Source organism: Portunus trituberculatus, chromosome 40 (assembly GCF_017591435.1).
Source record: "Portunus trituberculatus isolate SZX2019 chromosome 40, ASM1759143v1, whole genome shotgun sequence".
Taxonomy (NCBI): Eukaryota; Metazoa; Arthropoda; class Malacostraca; order Decapoda; family Portunidae; genus Portunus; species Portunus trituberculatus.
The window spans coordinates 20,321,849-20,340,270 of record NC_059294.1 but is presented as its reverse complement, the minus strand read 5'-3'; the positions used below and the strand labels follow the sequence as shown (position 1 = coordinate 20,340,270).

Sequence of the window (18,422 nt, the reverse complement as noted above, 5' to 3'; positions counted from 1 at the left end):
TGCTTCCTGTAAAATAAGTGGACAAAATAAAAAAAGGAAAGCTCTGGAAGGAGTTGAACAAACATCAGGAAGTATAGAAGCAATGCTGATATTAATTTGAATGCCAAAAGTAACTTCGGGAATATATGAAATGGCTTGCAAATACAGAGTTTACACAATGAATGAGATTTTTTATAGTGTAATAGCACCTGTGTTGAAAGACAAGTAAAGGGCTGTGCTGACTTAGAAATCCACTAAATCTTGTCCACTTATATTCTCCAAATGGTGACAAGCATTGAAAGATGTGGCACTATTAGTCTGTTTCCACCTTGGTTTCTATGGATTCTATGGATGAGAAGAACTCAAAGTTGATTGGATGATGGATAGTCTTGTATGGGCCTCATGATTTTCTTAATTTCTTAGGGCACGTTTCAGGCCTCTACTTTTGAAGGACCTGGATGTTATTAGTCATGGGGCAAGGTGATGCTGGTACAAAACCTAGTGGCTACAGTTCTGGGACACTGAGGTGTCTAAGGCTAAGCTATTCAATACTAGTTGCTTTCTGATATCATCAGAACATGAATCCCTACTATCTGAACTTGCCATGATCACAGTCACTCAATTAGATTTCTAAGTAATAGCAGTATTTGGTAAGTGGAGGAATTGGTTACAAGAGAGAGAGAGAGAGAGAGAGAGAGAGAGAGAGAGAGAGAGAGAGAGAGAGAGAGAGAGAGAGAGAGAGAGAGAGAGTAAATGCTGTGATAGATTCCTAGAGAATAAGCAGTGAGAACAGTGTGCAAGGATCTGAAAAATAATAGTGTCATACTCCCCTTTGTAGTATCAGAAACACAGACATTTACCTGGAAGAGAAGTAAATTAACCATGAAAATTCAACACTGAGGATTGAACCTTGATAAATGTTTTACATAAACATGAGTTTGAAACACTGTCAGTTAGGCCATATTGGTAATCACTTATCACCCTGGCCTGAGTGGTTTTTGGTCAGCCTTGACTGTCCATCTCTACATTGGAAAGCTGTATGAATAAAATAAGATTGAAAAAGGAAATTGTAAGGTCATGTGATCGTATAGAATGAGCATAAGTATGATTTAGATGTAGATGGAATTAAAGAAATTATAAAATGTGAAGTAACTAGTTTACTTTGTGCACTAGATATACAAACCACCTCAGAATGAAGGGGAGGTGACTGCAGACTCAATAATGAACTATAGTTCAAGATTACCTGGAGAAGAAGGGAAAAATAATAAAAAATGTGATTATTAAAGAGGAATTACATTTATGTGCCAAGGCATGCTATCTTGTTTATGTTCCTTTGTGTGGAATCTCAGCTAGATATTTAAGGAGACTTCTCATATATATACTTCTGAAGTAGGCATTAACCTTGTGAATGAGTCTACAGACATAATTTTCAATTATATTTCCTGTAATATTTACAAATGGATAAGTATTTGTAAAAAATTATTTTTTTACAGTTGCTTGATGCATATAAGTTAAGGCTCAACCAAACCAGTGAGCTCCCATGCACTCCCGTGTCCACTCAGTCTGACACACCCAGCACCAATGAAAGTTGCAGGAGCTGCGGGTGCACACCATGTGCATGCATCCTCCATCGCGCTCTGTTGGTGTGCGGCATTTAGGACAGGGTTTGGTGGTGACACGAATGGCCAGAGAAGATGCTTCATCCCATCGAGAACCAGCTGCCCTGCTAGGATCCACAGCAAATGTTCCACTGCCTCCAACAAAATTTGGCCCACCTCCACCCTCTGGCTCACATTCTCCGATGTGATATCCTTGTAAGCAAAGTTTGCAGAATACATAGCCACACCCACCCACACAGACTACTCTGCGACAGTCTTCATCAGCAATGATACCTTGCCCACACCCAGGATACGGACACAGCACTCCCCCCGCTGCCAGTACTGCTTCTTCTGCCCCCCATCGCTGGTAACGTTCATAGTTATTGTCTCCCATCAACTTGAAGTGATGTACTTCACGAATGAGTGAATCTTGACAGCCAATAGGACAGGGCAAGGTATATCCTATTTCATGATTTCCTGTAAACTGCCTTTCATTCAATCTAGAAACACAGTATGTGACAAAGCAATCAAGACACATTACATGTGCATCTTTACATTCAAACACTATAACTGGAGAAGAAACTTCTGTGCAAGCCAGGCAAGGGATGGCAGGCAGGTTGGCCCGAACAAGATAAAGAGCCACTGAACTGTCATCTTCACCACTGGTCTCATGAGCTCTACACTTAAAGAAGAACTCGGCCACACTTCCATTACAGCCAACAGTTTCACATGTACCAGAAATCTGAAACATTAAAATACATCAGTGAAATGTTTGCATACACCAAATACATATAGATTGCATTCATTTGTGTGTGTGTGTGTGTGTGTGTGTGTGTGTGTGTGTGTGTGTGTGTGTGTGTGTGTGTGTGTGTGTGTGTGTGTGTGTGTGTGTGTGTGTGTGTGTGTGTGTGTGTGTGTGTGTGTGTATATATATATATATATATATATATATATATATATATATATATATATATATATATATATATATATATATATATATATATATATATATATATATATATATATATATTGACACTGGCCAATAGTACTATTGTGAAGTGACTAGTTTTCATGCCCAATTAACTACCACCACAAAATCAACCTTTTCCCTCCAGAAACTTAGTCCCAGAAGTAACTGTGACAAGTACACAACTACAGTGAAACCTCGAATTACAAACTTAATTTGTTCCTGAAGGCCATTTTGCAAATCAAAATGTTCATGAACCAAAACCACTTTCCCCATAGGAATCAATGTATAAAAGATTAATCTGTTCCTGGACCCCTCCAGAGCTGTGTTTAAGAGAGTGACAAGGCATTACCCTGCTGTCCTGCAGTACATAGCCCCTATCAAATGTTTTTGTGTGCCTCTCAGCTGGAATAAACAAAGGATTGATATTGCAATAGTACTTGTATCTAACTGACAGCAAGACAGCATACACTGATCTTCCTGACAACATTTATCGTACATCACTAGCTGTCCTGGTGATGAGGTGCCTCTGTGTTGTGATCAGCTGTGATGACAAACTGGCAGCCCAACCAAACATCTCTCAAGATCTCATGATTCCAGAGTCTTGCCATACCAGCAAAGCATTTTGGAAATTATGTTTTTTTTTCTAGTGTTTCACATTTATAATAAAGTTCTTATTTTGTTTTTCTTTGTGTGGATTAAACAGTAATATTCTTTTCAAGATGCTTTGTTGGTAAGGCTTTCTTTATTTGTATTGTAATAGGCTTAGGCTTCTTCATACGGCTATTACAAACACATTTCACTTTCTTGGGAGGCAAAATGACAGTCAATTTAATGCAGAAAGCAAAAAAACAAAAGAGCACCACAAGAAACACTGTTTACAGTGTGGTGCCATGGGAACAACTGATGCTTCATGCAACACCATCTCATGCCAAAGTCACCAACTCTGTTTGTGGACCAAGACAAAATTTGTTAAAAAAAATTTGGTTTGTCAACCAATTTGTTCATGCACAGGAGCATTTGTGAACTGAGGTTCTGCTGCACTACTCTATATGTATATTTCTACTGTTTTCTATGTATTCATTTGAGTTTCTAGTTTTACTTTCATGTAATTTATGTATATTTTTAAGCCTTACTATCTTTATTTTTTTTACACATGTTTCAACAGTGTTAATGCAGTATACAATAGAAGTCATCCAAGCATGGACACTACTTACTGGTACTGTTTATTTGATCACTGATGTATATTTGATAACTGCATAAAGTATTTCACATATGTCACATCTATCAAGTAAATCTGCATTTTTTTCATAATAACAAAGACTGAAATGTTTTGTCCATAATATAAAAGAAGAAAAAGCATAGTTTCAAACCTGTCCCTCTTTGAGAACATCTTGCCAGTTGCAGGGATCCCGGTGCAGTGTCAGCGTGCCCTGCTTGCAAAGTGCACACCTGACACGCAACTTTCCCACCTGCACTGAGTTGCATGGCTTACTGCAATATACATAGAAGTGTGGGCGCTCACTGCTTCCATCCACTGACTGAAAAAGCAAAGGAGAATATTTTCTCACTTTTCTGCAATACTGTCTCATTTATTCATTATTTCCATTAGAGCAAATAGTCTTTGTAAATTAAATATATGATACTGAGTGAACTGCACCTGAATTGAAAGAATATTAGACTGAGGATACACTCAACTCAGTATTTGAAAAGTGGTTTTCCTACCTATATTTCTAACAAAAGTGATATACACCATCCTTTTTCATGGCAGTTGTCATTAGTGAAAGTTGCCTTTAACATATCATAAGCCTGCCTTTTTTTTCTCCTCCCCATCCCTCTTTCCCCACCCACCATGCTTCTCATATCTTCTTTCCCCCCACCACCACCATCACCACCAACATCACCATCACCACACACACACACACACACACACACACACACACACACACACACACACACACACTTAACTTTGTTTGGTGGAAACAAAGTTAAGGCCCGAAATAAAGTTAGATTGGTTTGATGTAAAACACTACAAAGTATGGAGAAATGATAGAAAGAATAAAGGAGGTGGTGGTATAATGTTTTTTACTAAAAAAGATCTGATAGTGAAGGAGGTGAACTTTAGTAAGGGAAATGAGGAAGTGATAAGAATGCTTATAACAGATGGTAAGAGGGACATTAATATTTTAACAGTATACATACCACCCAGAACCAGTGCTTGGAATTATGAACAGTATCAAATGGTGATGAGAAATACTCTAGACAGAATGAAGCAGGAACTCATCAGAAAGGATAGAGTGATGATAGTCGGGGACTTTAATTGTAAGGAAATAGTGTGGGAAGACTACGAAGTGGTGAATGGTGGTGAGTGGGCAGAGGAATTGTTAAATGTAGCAACAAATAACTTGATGACACAGTGGGTGAGATCACCAACAAGGTGCAGGGGACAGGATGTTGCAGCAAGGTTGGATTTGGTATTTACCAGGGCATCTCTAAAAGAGGAAATTGAACATGAATGTCCCTTGGGAAAAGCGACCATGATGTCCTAAGCTTTGAGCTGGATACAGAATTAAGCATGGAAAAGATTGTGGAGTACAAGGAGGAAAAATTAAATTATGTCAGGGCAAATTATAACCATATAAGAGAGTTCTTTAATGAAATTGACTGGTCTGTGGTATACCAGGAAGGGGATATGCAATTGAAATATGATAAATTTATGGATTTATATAACTCTGCTGTGAAGTTTGTGCCATATCACAGAAAGAGGACTTTAAATAATAAACAGTGGTTTAATAGAAATTGTGAAGAAGCAAAAAAGAACAAAGAAAAGGCATGGAAGAAACTTAAGAAAAACAGTGAAGTATTATCAAGAGAAGTCTACAAAACAGCAAGGAATAGATATGTTGAAGTAAGGAAAACAGCACAAAAGGAATATGAACAGAGAGTGGTGGAAAACTGTGATAGTGACCCTAAAATGTTTTACAAATTCATAAATGAAAAATTGAATAAAAGGGAGGCAATATAAAAAGTATATGAGGATGCTAGAGATATAGATGAAATATTGAACAACAACTTTTGCAGTGCTTACAAAGGAGGAGCATTTTACAGGAGGAAGGCCTACGGAAATAAAGCAAATGCAGGACATCATGGTTACTAAAGAAGATATAAGGAAAATTATAAGCAATCTGGATATTAATAAATCAATGGGGCCTGATGGCATATCTGGGAGGTTGCTAAAGAATGTAAGGATCAATTGTTGAACCCCTTATTTGATATTACGGAAACCTCCATACGAACAGGAATAGTCCCGAAAGAGTGGAAAAGAGCTGACATTGTGCCTATATATAAGAATGGTAGTAGAATGGAACCGTTAAATTACAGACCAGTATCGTTGACTAGTATATTGTGCAAGGTATGTGAAGAAGTAATTAAAGCTAAAGTGAGTATCTAGAAAGTGAAAACATTCTGAGTGAAAGGCAGTTTGGTTTCAGAAAAGGAAGATCGTGCGTATCCAATTTATTATGTTTTTATTCAAGAGTGACTGACATACTACAACATAGAGAGGGATGGGTGGATGCTATCTACCTGGACTTGAGAAAGGCCTTTGATAAAGTGCCACACAATAGACTGATGTGGAAACTAAAGAAGATTGGAGGAGTAAATGATAAACTAGCAAAATGGATGGAAAATTACTTAGTGGGAAGAGAAATGAGAACAGTGGTGAAAGGAAAGAAGTCCGAGTGGAAGAAGGTAACCAGTGGAGTTCCACAAGGGTCAGTGCTTGGTCCCATCATGTTTTTGATTTATGTTAATGATATGCCAGTAGGAATTGACAGTTACATGAATATGTTTGGACGATACTAAAATTATGAGGAGAGTAAAGAATGTGGAAGATTGTAACAAGTTACAGGAAGATCTTGATAAAATATATGAGTGGAGTAAAGAGTGGCAGATGGAATTTAATATAAACAAGAGCCATGTTATGAAAATGGGAAGAAGTAGATACAGACCAAACAGGGATTACAGGCTGGGTGATGAGAAAATTAAAGAGACCAATGAGGAGAAAGACTTAGGAGTAACGTGCAAAACACTTTGTCACCGGAGAAACACATTAACAAGATATTTTGGAAAACATATAACATGCTTCAAAATATTGGCCTTGCATTCCACTACCTAGATGAAGGAATGATGAAGAAGATATTATGCACCTTAATAAGACCCCAGTTAGAATATGCAGCTTGTGTCTGGTCACCACATATGAAGAAAAATGTGAAGAAGGTGGAAAGGGTACAGAGGCTGGCAACAAGGATGGTACCAGTATTCTAGGAGTTAGACTATGAGGAAAGACTGAGGGAGCTGGGCCTGACCACATTAGAAGAGAGAAGAACAAGGGGTGACATGATAACTATGTATAAATTGGTGAACAAGATTGACATATTGGACAGAGAATTGATAAAGGTGACCACAAGTAATCATCTCTGAGGACATGGAAAAAACTAATAAAAGACATGTCTAAATGACGTGAGAAAGTACAAATTCCCGCATTGTAGTATTTATAAGTGGAATAAACTGAGCAGTGATGTCATTGATGCGGTGTGTGTCAATCAGATGAAAGAGAGATATGACAGGAGTAGACAAGGACAAGGAGACAGGACACAGAGAGCTTAGCTTGGGCCCTGTAATACACAAATAGGTAAATACACACAAATGGAGAGCAATAGAAAGCGGAGTGCCACAAGGGTCAGTATTGGCACCAATACTTTTCCTCATTTATATTAACGACATGCCAGAAGGAGTGAACAGCTACATAAATCTGTTTGCAGATGATACGAAACTGTGCAGAGTTATAAAGCAAAAAGAGGATTGTGAAATACTGCAAGAAGACCTAAATAAGATATGGGAATGGAGCAAAAAGTGGGAAATGGAATTCAATGTGAACAAAAGCCATGTCATGGAAATGGGAAAGAGTGAAAGACGACCCGTGGGAATCTATAAGATGGGAGATGGAGTAGAACTGGAGAAAGTAAAAAAGGAAAAGGACTTAGGAGTGACGATGGAAGAAAACAATCAACCAGTAAGCCATATTGATAGAATTTTTAGAGAAACATATAATTTGCTAAGGAATATTGGAGTAGCATTTCACTACATGGACAAAGAAATGATGAAGAAATTGATAAGTACTATAATAAGACCCAGATTGGAATATGCAGGAGTAGTGTGGACCCCTCATAAAAAGAAACACATAAGGAAATTGGAGAGACTACAAAAAATGGCTACAAGAATGGTTCCAGAATTTGAAGGGATGACATATGAGGAGAGACTAAAGGCTATGGATCTACCAACCCTGGAACAAAGAAGGAGAGAGGAGACCTGATACAAGTTTATAAATTGATCAACGGAATGGACCAAGTGGATAATGAGAAACTGATCCTGAGAGAAGAATATGACATCAAGCACAAGATCGCATAGTAAAAAGCTGAGAAAAGGAATATGTCTGAGAGATGTTAAAAAATATAGTTTCCCGCAAAGATGTATTGAGACGTGGAACAGTTTAAATGAAGATGTAGTGTCTGCAACGAGTGTGCATACTTTTAAAGTAAGATTGGATAAGTGTAGATATGGAGACGGGGCCACACGAGCATAAACCCCAGGTCCTGTAAAACTACAACTAGGTAAATACAACTAGGTAAATACACACACACACACACACACACTGGTAGCTCAGTGGTTAGAGCGCTGGCTTCACAAGCCAGAGGACCGGGGTTCGATTCCCCGGCCGGGTGGAGATATTTGGGTATGTCTCCTTTCACGTGTAGCCCCTGTTCACCTAGCAGTGAGTAGGTACGGGATGTAAATCGAGGAGTTGTGACCTTGTTGTCCCGGTGTGTGTTGTGTGCCTGCTCTCAGGCCTATCCGAAGATTGGAAATAATGAGCTCTGAGCTCGTTCCGTAGGATAATGTCTGGCTGCCTCATCAGAGACTGCAGCAGATCAAACAGTGAAACACACACACACACACACACACACACACACACACACACACACACACACACACACACACTCTCTCTCTCTCTCTCTCTCTCTCTCTCTCTCTCTCTCTCTCTCTCTCTCTCTCTCTCTCTCTCTCTCTCTCTCTCTCTCTCTCTTTCTTGCTGGAGGTATGCCTACATTCAATATGTTTCTAAAAAGGAACTATCTTATTGCTTTAATTTCCTACCTATCTAAAGTTTTAATCAATCCTCAACAGGGAGATTCTTAAACATCTATCACTTCTCAATGTTCTATCTGATTGTCAGTATGGTTTCCATCAAGCCTGCTCTACTCCTGATTTGGTTTTCCTTACTAAGTCTAGGTCATCCTATTCAAGATATTTTTGGTGAAACTTGCAGTTGCCTTAGACATGTAAAAAGCTTTTGATAGAGTCTAGCACAAAGCTATGATTTCCAAATTATCCTACAGTTTATGTCCTTCTCTCTGCAACTTCACCTCTAGTTTCCTTTCTAACTGTTCTATTGCTACTGTGGTAGACAGCCACTGTTCTTCTCCTAAATCTAGTAACAGTAGTGTTTGTCATGGTTCTGTCTTGTCACCCATTCTCTTCCTATTATACATAAATATTCTTCTAAACCAAACTTTGTCCTATCCATTCCTACACTGATGATACCACCCTGCACTTTTCCATTTCTTTCCATACACAACTAACCCCTTAGGAAGTAAGCAGATCACACAAGGAAGCCACAAAATGCCTGACTTCTGATCTTTAAAATTTTTGGTTGGGTAGGTTTAGGGGAGGTGGTGGTGTAGTGGATAAGGTAGTGAGCGTGGGATTAGGTAGACGTCCATGCGTAGGTTCGATTCCCACCACATATTGCCTTGAAACATTGCTATTTGTCAAGTGGTTTAAAGTTACCTACATGTCACCATGATACCCAAGTTCTAGGTGGTTATACCAAAAAATGCACTAGGGTGGTGATATGTGCTCTAATATGGGTACCACTATAAATAAAATTACCTGTGCCACTAATGGGTGGAAGCCACCCATACCTACAGGTAGTATAGGCCATAAAAAAAAAAAAAAAATTCTACTCATAAAGCTTTTAGACAGGGTGGATTCAAAAGGTTTTTAATTTAGCAACTCCTTTTCCTAACTAGCTAGTGTGTCCATCTCTACCATGCCTGCCATTCCATTTTTCAAGCTCATGACATGTTGAGGGATGACATGCTGAGGGGAGGAAGGATGGGTTAGAGTCATATAAGACAGGTAAGTATGTGAAAATATTTTTTAAGATTGAAAAATAATTTGCCACATCAATCTGTCTCATACATAAATAGGACAGATTCCCACATTACCAGGAGGGAAGGCATAAACTCCATAATAACTAGAGAAGGTAACCAATACCTTAGGGTAAGAGGAGAAATGTGTACTTATTGTGGCTTTCGCGGAACACAAAGTGAGAACACTGTGTGGTCAGGTTGCAGAAAGTGTTGAAGAAATTACCCCGTAACCTCAGTTATATGCTACCATATATGTGAAAACAACTATATATATATATATATATATATATATATATATATATATATATATATATATATATATATATATATATATATATATATATATATATATATATATATATATATATATATATATATATATATATATATATATATATATATATATATACTATACTATATATGATATGGCGAAGCCATAAACACAACTGGAGAAAATAAGGCCACTACATCACCCTCTGCAACTATTGGACCTAACGAGAAAGTATCTCCGCCAATCCTTTCAGCATCCCTTAGATAGTGATTTACCAACACTGAGGGTATCTTCTAGGACGCTGCCTCTAACACTGCAGACAGCGACTTATTTTGCCACATATTGAGGGATGTAGCGATTCCTCTAATATCATGTGCTCTTACCCTTAAGAGTGGCAACTCCCGATGAAATTATAGAATCAATTCCCTCAAGAGGCAGGACAGGGCTATCTTACTCAAGAGCTTATACTATCTATCTTTAGGGGAAAGGAAGAAATTCCTGGATCTGGGACGTAAATCCTTGGTTCTCCCTTGAAATATGCAAAGAGCTCTCACTGGGCAAAGTAGACGCTATTCCTCATCTCTCCCCAGAATACCCAAGAGACTCTTGAACCTGAACTCCCGAGGCAGTGGATTCAAGAATGTTTCAGTCTTGTCCATAAACTCTGGTAGATAAGACAGGATTGCATCGCCATCCTGCCAGACGAAATTATATGTAAGAGCATGCAATTCATTGACCCATTTTGACCAAGACCAGTAAGAATAGTGTTTTCTTGGTAGAATCCCAAAAGGATGAGGACTGAAGAGGCTCAAAGGGGGCCAGAGAAAGAGCTTTAAGGACCACATCCAGATTCCAACTTGGTGTCCTGACCTGGACCCTAAGAACCTTCACTTCAAAGGCTCTGACCAAGTTTTTCAGGACAGAGTCATCGGCCAAGTTAAAGCCTTTCAGAGAAAAGACTATTGAGCATTGACTTGTAGCCTTTAATAGCAGAAACTGATAGCTTACAAGTCTTGTGTAGATACAGGAAGAAGTTGGCAAACATTTGGCTGGATGGTCTACAGACCAAATGTCCATGCCAATCACACCACTGTCTAAACTTCTTTCACTTGTGTTGGCAGTTCACAATGGTGGAATGCCTTCTTGCAATCGCCACTGCTTGTGCAACCACTCTGAAATAGCTTTGATATCTGAGGAGTCGCTTGACAGTCTCCATCCTATTAGATGAAGCGTGTGGTGAGTGAGGTGATGCCTATGAAAGTGAGATTGACACAGAAGGTCCTTCCTCGTGGGAAGGTGTTTCATAGTGTCAATGGCCAACTCCACTAGATTGAGAAACCACTCCTTCTGAGGCCAAAAGGGTGGGGTCCCATTCAGAATTTCTTCTTGGGAATGAATTTGTTGAGATATGACGAGTCTATTACCAGACAAAACGCGCCTTTGATTTTGGGAACTACTAATATGCAGCTGTAAAACCCTGAGATGTAAGACGCGGACTCTAGCGTTCCCTTCTTGAGAAGAGCCTATATCTCTTCCAAAATTCTTCCTCTTTCTGAGTTGGGTGAACAACTCGCAAAGACTATCGGGGACTCTGATAGTGGTAGTCGTCCAATGAAGGGAGTGCAGTATTTACCCTTCTCTCAATACTCTTAACCACCCATGCCTCTGCACCAAAATCTTGCCACTCTTTCCAACTCCGAGACAGCCTGCTATTTGTACAGTCAAGGGGTATGACTCCTACCTGCAAAAACCTGGCTTACTAAGGGAAGGACCAGCCTGAGTTGGTATAGGAATTAGTTTCATGAAGGGCTTCCTGGGATGAGCAGACAGCCCAGAAGTGGAAGGCTTTGCTGCCAGGTGACTGAGCAAGGGTGACACAGTAAGAAGAGTCTTTCCCTCTTTAGTGCCTCTGCAACTGCTTCTTGAAAAGACAGTGATGTAATTTTCTCTGCATTGGCAATGACTTGCAAAAGCTTGTGTTCATCAAACAAGAACTGTATCCAATGAAGAGTACCTTAAAGCCAGCTTATCTGACACTGAAAAGGAGGAAGGCATTTTTTCAAAATTCTGTCGCTCCTGAAGGATACTAAATTAGATAGAACCAAAGAAGACTCCTTAGCTGCATCCTTCATGGCTTTCTGTATGTTATTTACTGCTTTTGCCATCAGCAAACATCTTGTAGCTTAACTAAGCGAGTGAATGCACTAAGATACAAAACTGGAAGTTCTGAATCTCCTGAATGGATCTCATTGCTTCCTCCATCCATGACAGGTCAGCAGTGGTGATTTTGGAGGGAGTAATGTGTGCCTTTTGGAGAGAATACTCCCCTAGTACAGGATTAACAACTAAGGAGCGGCCTTTCATGGAGTTGTCGCTCACTTCGTAGAAGCGTCGCTTGCATCTAGTAGTAAGGGAAAGGATGGCTGACTTCATCTTTTCCATTCTGTAAGTCAGAAGTTCATGTGTAAAATCTAAGGCCTTAAAAGGCACAAACTCAGTTCCTGACTTGGCAGCAATGAAATCTTTCTCCACCAGGCCCACCGATCTCTTCCAGTGAATTATCTCCCCTGTGGCATCACTAATTGATCAAAGATAAAGTGCAACAACTTCAGAAGGTCAGGGGCCCACATCCTCACCTTCCTGTTTAGGAACTTCATGCTTCCCTTTGTCATTCTCCTCATCAAGATGAAGCAAGAGAAAAAACACCCACTTGTGAATGCAATGGCAGTTGATTAGCAGCTTTTCCAGAGTGCTGTGTACCCATCACCTGGTTGCCACACACCACATGACCCTGATCAAGTGGGAGGTGAAGGGGAGATATTGCCACCTCATCGCTCCCTATCGTCTCATCGCAAAGTGTTGGTGGCACTAGCAGCAAACCATCAGCTCGTAGAGCAGGTGCTGCCACACTGTTACAGGTGGGAAGAAGGCAGGACATACAAGTCGCTCTCTCAAAGCCCATCACGAATCCTGTGACTGTCATTCTCCCCAGGGCAAACATGTGGCTTTGTTTCAAGCCAGATGAGATTTCTGGTACGAAAGGAACTAGTAGTACCAAAACTAGCCCCCTGACTAACAGGTGAAACCCTAAGGGGGGATCCACAGTAACACCTCCTGCCAGCTGTCCTTCCTCTTCTGATCCGACTACGCTCACCTGAACGAATGACAAGTGCCGGTGGAAGAGGGACCAAGGGACATGACTCTGGCTGACAGGGGAGGAGGTGGAATGGAAGCATGGTCAGCAAGCTTATTAACTACTATCTCTTCCACTATTTCCGTAAAGCTAGCATGTGTAGAATCACCAGATATGTCCAAAAAACTAGCCATCTGAGATATAAATGACATAGCATTGGAGAGTTAGGTCTTAAGCTTATTAACAGAAGAACTATCACACAGCTGTGAACCAGAAGGTCCTACATCAGAACTCAGTGGTGATGAGGGCACTGTCCCTCCTGTACTAGCACTCTTCATCATGCTGTCAAACTCAGAAGGAGACACAACAGAGGATGATGGAGTCTGCTTAGAAATGCCAAATCTCTTCTCATTATACCTGCACTTGACCTTATGGGTTAACTGGTGCTTATAAGCCTTAACTACCAAACTATCATCCCACTCTCTGCACTCATCACAACACTTGTCTATGTCACATAAGCCATGACACTGCACATGGAAGGAATGGAGGTTAAAGACAACAGCACTTCTCTGGTGACTGCAACCTGGACCACAACAGAAACTCTTGGAGCCGACAGCAGAAGCAGGGTGCTGAGGAGGAGGAGGAGACATCATCCAAACGCCAGAGGTAACAACACACAACCTTGGAGCGTAGGTGTTAACACTATGAAGATTAAAAAATGGAGACAGAGAGGGCACTCTGGTGGAGAGGACTGGTAGGGGCTACCACGCACGCTGCACCTTCTACCATGGGCTTCAAATTCTGGTATTTCAACCTTGGAAATAAGTAGATGGATCCTAGTCCTATTTATATGAGACTGGTAGATGTGACAAATCCCAAAAGAGATGTAAAGAAAGTCATAAATTTAAAAATAAGTGTCTAGAAACCTCCTTCTTTAAGAGTTAAAGTCAAACAGTCAATGCACACATGCTTTCTGCAGATTATACATGACCATACACTGTTAATTATTACAGTACGAACCCTATCATACTAAATCATATCCTTTGTCTTACACGCATTAATCCTTATGCCCATCTTGCTCTCTCTTTTTGTTTTGAACTTGGCTTCTGCATCAACCTTAGCCTATACAACCACAACATGCAATACCTCTCATAAAAATCTTATCCAAAAATTATGAAATGAGATTTTGAGAACAATAATATAAAGTAGAAGGATCATCAGTATTTGTATTGAGTAAATAATTCTTTTCACTTACTTTAAGTTCATTAATAGCCTTCAGTTCTGCTTCAGTCAGCTGAATCATCATGACAGTGGATGCATCACACAGCAACGTGGCAGTCTTGATTGATGGGAAATCTTGACAGTTTTTAATTTCAGTGGTTTCCATACCACACTCTTCAGACACTTCATTAGTTGAGCAATGAGGTTTATGTTCTATTTCTTTACTTGTTTCTATTTTCTGAAGGGAGAGAAATAAACTTTACATTCTCAATCATAAGCAATTACAACAAATGCATTCACTCACATATTCAAAGGAATTCAGTAGGTCATTTAAGTACAATATTCCAGTGCTTAACAACACAATGCATATCTGTGCAAATATTAAATGTTCTTGCTTAGCTAAAATAATACTTTACATACATTTTCAACAACTGGAGAACTGGTTGAGTTTGAAATTTCATTTATGTGACTTATTGTAGCACCCTTTCTGGCTGAATCCAAGGTAGAATTAGCAGCTCCATCCTCTTTTGCTACCACTATTACAGCATGAAGAAAACTATGGTTTCCAAGATCACATTGCTGGATGACCATGTTGTCAGGTAGCTCTTTACCAGCAAAGATTATTCTAATATCATGACTGTTGCGTTTTAGTTTGGGTGCCAGAGTAGTCTTTATTTGTTGTACTGTCCATGATGGATCAAGGCAGACTGACACCTGCAAAATGTTACTTGTTAAGTTAACCCATAAAAGCATGAAAAAAAAAATAATAAATAGATAATCAATTAATACATAAAATACTGTTACTATCAAAAATATTCTGAAATGCATGTACCTAATTCAAGCTAATGACACATTCCTTTCAGAGAGAGAGAGAGAGAGAGAGAGAGATTAATGAATAAAATAAGGTGGCACTGATACCTAACATATAGATGAAAGGAAATGACTACAAATACCTTCTCTCCAGTGTTGGTCCTGACAAAGACTTCTAGTTCAGTGGACACAGCAGGCTTGGCTTGGCCAAGGCCAAACATTGTCAGGATGATGTGCCAGAGCCCTCCAAACAAATTAAAGAGATATTGGAGCATAGCAGAATGTCCCACACATCAAATGAAGATTCTGGATGTATCATAGCCTTGATGCTGAAATATATGACATGTGATAAAACACACACACAGAGAGAGAGAGAGAGAGAGAGAGAGAGAGAGAGAGAGAGAGAGAGAGAGAGAGAGAGAGAGAGAGAGAGAGAGAGATTTTATCATATACACACACATACACACCACACGTCCTAACAGTGTAACAGAATTCTTTTGCTATACTGGTAAGTGTACATAAATCTAGCTGAGATCTGGAAACTGCTGGCAACCTTCAATCCGTGCAGCTGAGAGGTAGGTGACGGGAATAAACGGGATGTCTATACTATGATAGTGCCAAGAGAAGCCGAATCGGTAGAAGTAAAGAATAGAACCTCCCCCTTATCCTCCATCCCACACCCCCACCTGCCTCAGCAACCTTGGGGTTCTCTGGGAAATCGGGGCTTTTAGGAGGGGAGCCAAAAGAGGCGAGATATTGTGATCCTGAAAAAAATCTAAGGACAAAACAGCCGTTTTTTAAGGAAAAATTTGGAAAATGTATAAAATCATGGATAATTTTTGCTGAAATTATCGTAACCAAACATAACCTACTAGCCAGGGGGGTTGCGCCCCAGGATTCCCCCCTAAACTATCCTAACCTAACCTAACCTTACCATGAACACTAACCCAGTCTGGCACTGTCCCCGAGAAACAGTCCCGCGCGCTCGCCTCCATTCCTGGCTCCCGTTTAGCAGCTCTTCCACCCAGCTGATTTGACATCACATAAAATGAGAAATACATGGTATATTATTTGGTTTTTACGCAGGGGTTCCTTGAGACCATGTATTTTAAGGGTTACGCAAGGGTAAAAAGGTTGAGAAACGCTACCTTATTTGTTACCTTATTTCTCTCTCTCTCTCTCTGACCAATAGTTTGGCTTCATATATATTTGACGTCAAATCAGCTGGGTGGAGGAGCTGCGAAGTGGGAGCCAGGAATGGAGGCGGGCGCGCGGGATGGTTTCTCGGGGACAGTGCCCCCAGTCTAACCAAAATGCAAACACTAACCAAAAATACCTAAAACCAAATCATTGTGGACTTCGAGGCACTGGAATATTCATTTAATTACTATAGCCTTTTACAAAAGCCGTCCCCACACTAAAAACGTCATAGACATGTTGTATAGTAAGTATTCTATCACTTTGCATGGTTGTTTCAATGATTAGAAAGGAGGTGCCATTCTTTACTTTTTTCGCAGAATCTTCTGGTTTTTAAAACTTATGTGGATGGTACCAACAAATGCATGGCATTAGTCTGCCACACACGACAGATTGCACTCACTTCCAGCTTTCAACATCTCTATTCATGGAGCTCATACAGGTGCTTTTCCGGAAATCAACTTATTAAACAACCACTCACCTCCGCGACTAGTGGACAGTTTTGTCTATAAGCAGATGCCGCAAGTCTCCATCAACATTGAACTTCCTCTAGGTAAGGGCAGATTGCCAAATTACAGAAATTGGTGGATATTTGAAAATAACGCAATCATGTTCTCTTCAATGTAAATATGACATAACACGTTGCCCTTATCTGACTGAAAACAGTTCTTTCCCAGTGAATATCGCTCATTAAATGTTTTCGCTTATTGGTTTGTTTACTGCAGTTTGCTGTTAATTATCGCGATATAGTGCTACGATTATTGAAATTTTCATCTAAGGATAATTATTATTGGTTTAAAATATGCAGAGATTTACTTTCAATCTCTAGAAATTCAATCACAAAGAGGAAAAATAGCAGGTTCTATACATCGTCTGTAAACATTCGAGATGGTCCATTCCGCAGCTAGTCACCCACCCCTACTTGCCCCTCCCGGCTGTGGACCCTTGGCATGTTTGTTTGTTTACAGTGCTAAGTGCGGTTACGTTTGGTTAGGTTTGTAATAATAGAAGACTGCTGTAGCAATGGAGTTTAAAGTAGAAGAGTAGTATCTGTCATTCATACATTTATTTTCTACAAATTTATTATTACAGGCACTTTACACCTTCACCACGGTACGCTGAGGTGGCTGTGTATCTTCCTCGCCCCAGGAGTTCCCTGACTTACTCAGACACCTCAGACACACAAAGAAGGAAACAAGACAAGACTCGCGTGCAGAGAGGAAATGAGAAAAGAGTAGTTTCCTTGACAGTGCTTCCAGTATCAGTGGATCCATGGCCTCCCCTTCACCCAAGCACAAGGTAGCCTCTCGTACAGCATGTAATATAGACGTCCCTCCAGCTCTCCTCGTCTCCTGGCTCTCCCTTCACAATTCTTTCACGCAGATTATTTGACGTCACATTTATGAAGCCACGCCATTGGTTAACAACACACAAGCATACACTCTCCTCCTATTCTCTTAATTGTTATCATATTTTCGCTTCCCTTATTCGCTATCATTCTCATTTCCATATCTCCCTATTTCCTTGTTCGCTAACCTCTTCCCCTATCTGTTATCCATTTTCTATTTGCTGTTTTATTACCATTTCCTCCTATTCCTTTATTTGTTACCTTATTTTAATCACCATTTTCTCCTATTCCGTAATTGATTACCATTTCCTCCTATTTCCTTATTTGTTATCCTTTTCCTCCATTCATTATCCATTTTTCTTTTTGCTATTTTATTATAATATCCTCTTATTCATTATCATATTTTCATTCCCATATCCTCCTATTCCTCTATTCATTATCTGTTTTTCTTTCCATTTCTCGCTTTATTCCCATTTCCTCCTTTTATTATTCGTTTTTCTTCCTATATCTTGTTTTGATCTCATTCCCACCAATTATTATCTTTTCTCTCTCCCTTGTTGACAAATAACATGGCTTCATACATGTGACCTCAAATCAGCTGCGAAGGAGAGCTGGAGGGATGTC

The 18,422-nt window shown here is 39.8% G+C and overlaps 2 protein-coding genes across 8 annotated transcripts in view; one reads left to right on the top strand and one right to left on the bottom strand.

Moving 5' to 3' along the window:
- Window positions 1-18,422, top strand: part of LOC123516211 (ATP-dependent RNA helicase abstrakt-like) — a 58,841-nt gene that overhangs the window by 7,548 nt on the left and 32,871 nt on the right. The window contains exons 1-2 of one of the 5 annotated variants that reach the window (XM_045275412.1): window positions 17,351-17,444; window positions 17,543-17,749. In XM_045275412.1, coding sequence (XP_045131347.1) covers window positions 17,723-17,749 — 27 coding nt within the window. In that variant the 5' untranslated portion in view covers window positions 17,351-17,444; window positions 17,543-17,722. Of the gene's footprint in view, window positions 1-17,350; window positions 17,445-17,542; window positions 17,750-18,422 lie in introns of those variants that run through there. The other 4 variants (XM_045275415.1, XM_045275413.1, XM_045275417.1 and 1 more) reach the window with 4 other exon arrangements.
- LOC123516212 (E3 ubiquitin-protein ligase parkin-like) lies at window positions 1,402-17,356 on the bottom strand. 3 transcript variants are annotated; one of them, XM_045275419.1, is made up of 6 exons: window positions 16,932-17,356; window positions 15,397-15,582; window positions 14,864-15,157; window positions 14,478-14,681; window positions 3,918-4,085; window positions 1,402-2,319 (listed from the first exon to the last, which is right to left on the bottom strand). In XM_045275419.1, the coding sequence occupies exons 2-6, from the start codon at window positions 15,526-15,528 to the stop codon at window positions 1,498-1,500; spliced, it is 1,620 nt and encodes a 539-aa protein (XP_045131354.1). In that variant the 5' UTR covers window positions 15,529-15,582; window positions 16,932-17,356; the 3' UTR covers window positions 1,402-1,497. The 3 variants fall into 3 exon arrangements, with proteins under 3 accessions (XP_045131354.1, XP_045131353.1, XP_045131355.1); XM_045275418.1 differs by having other exon boundaries at window positions 16,854-17,200; XM_045275420.1 differs by lacking the exon at window positions 14,864-15,157 and having other exon boundaries at window positions 16,932-17,202.

Coding starts and splice junctions, on each gene's coding strand:
- LOC123516212 (XM_045275419.1), bottom strand. CDS start 15,528: ATGCTCCAATATCTCTTTAATTTGTTTGGAGGGCTCTGGCACATCATC. Junction 14,682..14,863: donor GTTCTCCAGTTGTTGAAAAT/GTATGTAAAGTA, acceptor CTCTCCCTTCAG/AAAATAGAAACAAGTAAAGA. Junction 2,320..3,917: donor ATGTTCTCAAAGAGGGACAG/GTTTGAAACTAT, acceptor TTAATGTTTCAG/ATTTCTGGTACATGTGAAAC.